This window comes from Bos grunniens, chromosome 20, assembly GCF_055505025.1.
Source record: "Bos grunniens cultivar Pamir isolate PY7600 chromosome 20, Bosgru_T2T1.0, whole genome shotgun sequence".
Lineage (NCBI taxonomy): Eukaryota > Metazoa > Chordata > Mammalia > Artiodactyla > Bovidae > Bos > Bos grunniens.
This window is the reverse complement of record NC_141184.1, coordinates 61507306-61515171: the sequence shown is the minus strand read 5'-3', so window position 1 is coordinate 61515171 and position 7866 is coordinate 61507306. Positions and strand designations below refer to the sequence as shown.

The window sequence follows — 7866 nt, the reverse complement described above, 5'->3', positions numbered from 1 at the left end:
AAAAAATATCACAGTTGATCAATGAGAGGTATCTGACCTACAGGGCTGGGAGCCAATAAATTTGTGTTATTTTAAACTGCTGCATTTATGGTAACTTTTATGTAGCAAAAGAAAAATAACATGGTCTGTAAATAGAGCATGTGTAAGATATGATATCAAAGATGTGATATATGCTATAAATTATATGGCAGCTAAAACAGAAACTAGATTTACAGGTAATAACATAGAAGAAACTTAAAAGTTCTAAGTAAAAATAAAAATGCTCTATGAGAGTTACAGTCTACTTACCACTCATAAAATTTTGAGACCAAAACCAATTTTCCATTTTTAAATACTACCCCCTTTATTATAAATTTGTAATCCTATATAGGCCAGATCATTAAAATAATTGATAATTATCTTTATTAAGGATTCCTTAATGCATTTTCAATTCTACATTTCAGAGAAGCAGACTTATTTTATTACTACTGCACTCTAATCAGAAAATCAGAATTGTTTGTTTTAAAATACATTTAATAAAAATAACCAAGTTTTACATATTTTACACGTGCAGAATATTTACAAATATCTTGTAAAGCATTTACTTTATGTTTACTATTGTGCCTTTTTCACTGTTTCCTTCAGTAGTAGAATATTGTCCAGTTTTCTCTGTAACTAAAAAATTAGCTTCTTGGGTAATCCTCCTAGGGGGAAAAATGAGGTTATTTAATTTTATAGTAATTCTATAAAATTACATTTAATTTTAAAGTACTTCTAACCAATCATTCATTCCAACTATATTTATACTTACTTTGATTTTCCAATAACACTTGCTAAACATTAAGCATAGAGTGTATTGTTAGGAATTTATGAAAAAAATAGGGTACACATGGATAGTTCTCATTAACTCTGAGGTGTACTCAAAAGTGCTCATGTCCTTAAAAAAAGCATGATTTTAAGTATGCATGATGTTACATATTCTCAAAGGAAGCAAATATAGGTAAAATATCACACTCTACTTTATAAAATTTAAATTGATAATAAGTAAACAGCTCAGTCTGCATTTCTTGGCTACCCAGTCACTAGCTGTACATTAGGTAACTGGAGTTTTTGGAATTCATGTAAGAAAATGAGAGTTTTACCTTGTTCCAAGGCCTCTGTTCTCTTCCGTTTTGTTGCCATGGCTGGATTGGACTGCTCCTTTAGAGCCTCCGCTGGACAGTTTGGTCTTGGCAGCTGACATCCAGGCGTTGGCCCTGGCCGATTACTGAAATACTTAGTTTTCAACGCCTTTCCAAAGAAAAGAGACCAGAGATAGTGAGCTTTTATGTGAATATCTGAACTGTGTTGTAAGGAGCATTAAATATACTAAGCAAATATACCCTGTCTCAAACAAATTTAATTTTGAGTATTTGGATATGTACATTATTACAAATATCTAGCAGCCTAAGATTGATTGCTAATTCCATTACTGTGTTACTACAAGAATGGAATTTTTCCATGACAGCCTATACAAAATATGAAAAATCCTTAATAAGATATTGTAAAATTCATCTCTCTACACATTATAGGCTCTATAGCTGAAAACAGAGAAACTTGCTTAAAAACAACTTCCAAGTTTATTTGTCACAACATTTGTGTGTGTTCAAACTCCAAATCATATGAATTCTTAAAAATAAAGCTTTTAAAAAGATGCGATGGGTTGGAAATGACAGATTAAAGTCCAACAATCCACTAGAAATTAACTGAATTCTTACTTGGAAGGACTTGTCCAAGTTTATTTCTATTTACCACTAGTCCAACGTTCTATAATATTATATTTTTATCTAGGTCCAAAATTCCAATAAAAAGAGTTTATTTGAGGTGACAAAGTTCTCAAGTTCATACTTTATTTGCATCATAGTACTGTTCAACAGCCAAAGTAATTTAATAAGGTATTTCCTTCTGGATAACTCTCTTAGGAACAAAAGAAGTCCTATAAACTTTTCAAGCAACTCTCCCTACTTGCCAACATATTTGCAGTAATAATTTAGATAGAGAATTCTTACTTCAGAAGAGTTGAACTTACAAAATATTACTTCTAAATCACAGCAGTTCCATAAGTAAATTAAGCTAATTTTGAGCTACACAGAGATCTAAGAAGGGTATCTCATTAAACTTTTATGTTTTTAAAATGTTTATTTATCTGGCTGTGCCAGGTCTTTGTTGCAAGATGTGGGGTCTTTAGTTGTGGCATGAAAACTCTTAGTTGTGCCATGTGGGATCTAGATCCCTCACTAGGGATCGAACTTGGGCTCCCTGCATTGGGAACACAGGGTCTCAGCCACCAGACCATCAAGGAAGTCCCTCATTCCAACTTCTAAATATCCATAGGCCAAAACCCATTAAAAAATTAATTCTAAAAAAAAACCCCATTCTATCAAAATACAACCCAAATAAGTTATCACAACTAATATGTTTCTATAAATTTTGAGCTTTACTATTAATAAAAACAACCTTCTTGACAATCTGACCTGGTCTCAAGGTTCTTATGACAGAGATAAGATGTATACATACATGGATAAAAGGTAAAAATGAGTTAACTGTTTGAAATTAGAAGAGTGATTCCAATGGTAAAATATCTATTATATATGTATTAATGTGGCATGTACTGCTATGAAGTAAAGGTTTATACATTAAACAAAGATCTGGTAGTCTATAATAAGCCTATGTGAAAAAAAATCCACTTTTTACCCGATATTTTGTGCACTGATGTTTCGTCAGATATGAAGATGTGCGACATTTCTGTCTCTTCCTTTACGAAGCCGAATCACTGTACCATGTTGCATTTTGGCACTGCATCCCTGCCCCAACTGTAAGCGTTCGTGACCACTCATCTATCTATATGTGCTTGTTTTTAAAATAAAGAAAAAAAAGACTTTCAAGTCTATAGATCTTATATTTTTATGTTGGATAACATTTCTCTCTTCTATAAGAACAGATATTCTTGGTATTCCACATTTTTCTTGAGTTGATTCTTATTTCCCTTAAGTAACTGGCAGTTTCAGTGTTTTTCTATTTAGAGTATCTTTCAATCTCTTGTAAATAATACAGTTGTATCAGGCTATACCATTTTCTACTCATTATCTCTTTCTGACTGTGACAATGACCAGAATGCATTATCTGGACTGCATTTCATGGGCGAAAACACAAAACACTTTTGGCATTGGTTTTGGCACAAGATTTAAGTTACTTAAGAGTTTAACTGAAAAAAAAAAAAGGAGTTTAACTGAAATATTCCAGTGTCTTAACAAACACAAAACATTTTTTCCCTCCTTCTCTAATTTACTTTCAAGTAGATGACCTAATTAGGAAACAGAATCTTTATACTCTTCTGCACTTGTACAGGCATATAGTGCTTATAGCTCAGGGAAAAAAATAACATTTGTTATTTCTTAAAACAAAAGCATCTTTGCAGTATTTAAAGAATGTTAGGAAATCTTAAGAAATTAGAAAAATATACTAACATACCTGTGTGGCTGTAATTCGAGTACATGGATTAAATAAGAATAAGCCTTGTATAAGATCTAGCAAGTCATCTCCTGCTGCAATGAAGATATGTTGTAATGGGATTCCAGGAAAACTCTTAAATGTCACGAAATCTGGAAGACTACACATGTCCTGTAAAAATATTTTTATAATTCAAACTTACGGATTGAATGGCAGATAGATCTCAAATGAGTAAATAAAACTGTCATACCGATGATATGATGATCTATCCTAGCACTACTGAGCAGACAAGGTTACAGGAAGATAAACACAAGTCAACTTTAGTTCTCCGTATTAGCAAAGAACATGTGGACACTGAAATGAGAAACAACGCCCTTTAGAAACTCTCAAAAACAACGATGAAAAGCTTTGGTGAAAATCTAACAAAACGTGCGCAGGACTCGTATACTGAAAGCTATACCACACTGATGAAATAAATCAAAGCTCCAAATCAACGGTGAGCCCTACCATGTTTGTGGATTGGAAGATTCAGCACTGTAAGGATGTCTGACAATTCTCCTCAAGTTAGTAAACAGGTTTAATGCAATTCCTACCAAAATTCTGGCAAGATTATTAGATAGATAGGCTATTCTAAAATTTATATGGAAAGGCTAAGGAACTAAAATAGTATAAACAACTTGGAAAAAGACTTAATATATAATTTATTAAGACTGGTACTGGTAGAGGGAGAGGTATCATGAACAACAAGCCCCACTCCTGCCATAAAGACACTTTTAGTCTCACATCTCATGTAAAAATTAACTCAAAAAGGATCACAGACTTAAACTATAAAATTTTTAGGAAAAAGAAAATCATCAGGAATATCTTTGTGTTAGGCAAAGAGTTCTTTGACTTGCTGTCAAAAGCATTATTCATAAAAAGAAAAACTGATAAGACAGACTTAATCAAAATTAAAAACTTTTATGCTGGGAAGATTCTGGGAAGAGGATGAAAAGACAAATTACGGAGTAACACAAAATTTGCAAACCACATATACAATCAGAGGATGAGTACTTTATATAAGTACTCAATACTCAGCCAAAGTACAAACAATCCAATTAAAAAACAAGGCAAGAGACATTCCATTAAAGCTATATAGATGCCAAATAAGTACATGAAAAGAAATTCAACACCATAAGTCATCAGGGAAGAGAAACTTAAAGCCACCATGAGCTATCACTACACATCTCTCACGATGGTTAAAATAAAAAAGCAACACCACCAAATGCCAGTGAGGATGCAGAGAAAACAGATTACTTCTACATTGCTGGTGACAATATAAAATAGTACAGGCCCCTCTGGAAAGCAGTTCAGCAGTTTCTGGTCTTCCCTGAGGAGCCGTGGCTGTGCGGGCGCAGGAGGGCCTGGAGGAGCTATCCCACATTGAAGGTCAGGAAGGGTGGCGGTGAGGAGATACCCCTCATCCAAGGTAAGGAGCAATGGCTGCGCTTTGCTGGAGCAGCCATAAAGAGATACCCCACGCCCAAGGTAAGAGAAACTCAAGTAAGACGGTAGGTGTTGCAAGAGGGCATCAGAGGGCAGACACACTGAAACCATACTCACAGAAAACTAGTCAATCTAATCACACTAGGACCACAGCCTTGTCTAACTCAATGAAACTAAGCCACGCCCAAGGGGCAACCCAAGACGGGCGGGTCATGGTGGAGAGATTTGACAGAATGTGGTCCACTGGAAAAGGGAATGGCAAATCACTTCAGTATTCTTGCCTTGAGAACCCCATGAACAGTATGAAAAGGCAAAATGATAGGATACTGAAAGAGAAACTCTCCAGGTCAGTAGGTGCCCAATATGCTACTGGAGATCAGTGGAGAAATAACTCCAGAAAGAATGAAGGGATGGAGCCAAAGCAAAAACAACACCCAGCTGTAGATGTGACTGGTGATAGAAGCAAGGTCCAATGCTGTAAAGACGAATATTGCATAGGAACCCGGAATGTCAGGTCCATGAATCAAGGCAAATTGGAAGTGGTCAAACAAGACATGGCAAGAGTGAATGTCGACATTCTAGGAATCAGCGAACTGAAATGGACTGGAATGGGTGAATTTAACTCAGATGACCATTATATCTACTACTGCGGGCAGGAATCCCTTAGAAGAAATGGAGTGGCCATCATGGTCAACAAAAGAGTTCGAAATGCAATACTTGGATGCAATCTCAAAAACGACAGAATGATCTCTGTTCGTTTCCAAGGCAAACCATTCAATATCACAGTAATCCAAGTCTATGCCCCATCCAGTAACGCTGAAGAAGCTAAAGTTGAACAGTTCTATGAAGACCTACAAGACCTTTTAGAACTAACACCCAAAAAAGATGTCCTTTTCATTATAGGGGACTGGAATGCAAAAGTAGGAAGTCAAGAAACACCTGGAGTAACAGGCAAATTTGGCCTTGGAATACAGAATAAAGCAGGGCAAAGACTAATAGAGTTTTGCCAAGAAAATGCACTGGTCATAACAAACACCCTCTTCCAACAACACAAGAGAAGACTCTATACATGGACATCACCAGATGGTCAACACTGAAATCAGACTGATTATATTCTTTGCAGCCAAAGATGGAGAAGCTCTATACAGTCAGCAAAAACAAGACCAGGAGCTGACTGTAGCTCAGACCATGAACTCCTTATTGCCAAATTCAGACTTAAAGTGAAGAAAGTAGGGAAAACCACTAGACCATTCAGGTATGACCTAAATCAAATCCCTTATGATTATACAGTGGAAGTGAGAAATAGATTTAAGGGCCTAGATCTGATAGATAGAGTGCCTGATGAACTATGGACGGAGGTTCGTGACATTGTACAGGAGACAGGGATCAAGACCATCCCCATGGAAAAGAAATGCAAAAAAGCAAAATGGCTGTCTGGGGAGGCCTTACAAATAGCTGTGAAAAGAAGAGAAGCGAAAAGCAAAGGAGAAAAGGAAAGATATAAACATCTGAATGCAGAGTTCCAAAGAATAGCAAGAAGAGATAAGAAAGCCTTCTTCAGTGATCAGTGCAAAGAAATAGAGGAAAACAACAGAATGGGAAAGACTAGGGATCTCTTCAAGAAAATCAGAGATACCAAGGGAACATTTCATGCAAAGATGGGCTCGATAAAGGACAGAAATGGTATGGACCTAACAGAAGCAGAAGGTATTAAGAAGAGATGGCAAGAATACACAGAAGAACTGTACAAAAAAGATCTTCACAACCCAGATAATCACGATGGTGTGATCACTGACCTAGAGCCAGACATCCTGGAATGTGAAGTCAACTGGGCCTTAGAAAGCATCACTACGAACAAAGCTAGTGGAGGTGATGGAATTCCAGTTGAACTATTCCAAATCCTGAAAGATGATGCTGTGAAAGTGCTGCACTCAATATGCTAGCAAATTTGGAAAACTCAGCAGTGGCCACAGGACTAGAAAAGGTCAGTTTTCATTCCAATCCCAAAGAAAGGCAATGCCAAAGAATGCTCAAACTACCGCACAATTGCACTCATCTCACACGCTAGTAAAGTAATGCTCAAAATTCTCCAAGCCAGGCTTCAGCAATATGTGAACTGTGAACTTCCTGATGTTCAAGCTGGTTTTAGAAAAGGCAGAGGAACCAGAGATCAAATTGCCAACATCCACTGAATCATGGAAAAAGCAACAGAGTTCCAGAAAAACATCTATTTCTGCTTTATTGACTATGCCAAAGCCTTTGACTGTGTGGATCACAATAAACTGTGGAAAATTCTGAAAGAGATGGGAATACCAGATCACCTGACCTGCCTCTTGAGAAATTTGTATGCAGGTCAGGAAGCAACTGTTCAGTTAGAACTGGACATGGAACAACAGACTGGTTCCAAATAGGAAAAGGAGTTCGTCAAGGCTGTATATTGTCACCCTGTTTATTTAACTTATATGCAGAGTACATCATGAGAAACGCTGGACTGGAGGAAACACAAACTGGAATCAAGATTGCCGGGAGAAATATCAATAACCTCAGATATGCAGACGACACCACCCTTATGGCAGAAAGTGAAGAGGAACTCAAAAGGCTCTGGATGAAAGTGAAAGTGGAGAGTGAAAAAGCTGGCTTAAAGCTCAACATTCAGAAAACGAAGATTATGGCATCCGGTCCCACCACTTCATGGGAAATAAATGGGGAAATAGTGGAAACAGTGTCAGACTTCATTTTTCTGGGCTCCAAAATCACTGCAGATGGTGACTGCAGCCATGAAATTAAAAGACGCTTACTCCTTGGAAGGAAAGTTATGACCAACCTAGATAGCATATTCAAAAGCAGAGACATTACTTTGCCAACAAGGGTTCGTCTAGTCAAGGCTATGGTTTTTCCTGTGGTCATGTATGG

General features: G+C 36.7%; 1 protein-coding gene across 3 annotated transcripts in view; it reads right to left on the bottom strand.

Moving 5' to 3' along the window:
- Positions 1-379: 379 nt before the first annotated feature.
- Positions 380-7866, bottom strand: part of CDK7 (cyclin dependent kinase 7) — a 28350-nt gene continuing 20863 nt past the window's right edge. For 2 of the 3 annotated variants that reach the window (XM_086362055.1, XM_086362058.1), the window contains 3 exons: positions 3490-3639; positions 1122-1269; positions 380-683 (listed from right to left, as the gene is read on the bottom strand). In XM_086362055.1, coding sequence (XP_086218181.1) covers positions 655-683; positions 1122-1269; positions 3490-3639 — 327 coding nt within the window. In that variant the 3' untranslated portion in view covers positions 380-654. The remainder of the gene's footprint in view (positions 684-1121; positions 1270-3489; positions 3640-7866) is intronic. The other variant, XM_086362056.1, reaches the window with a different exon arrangement.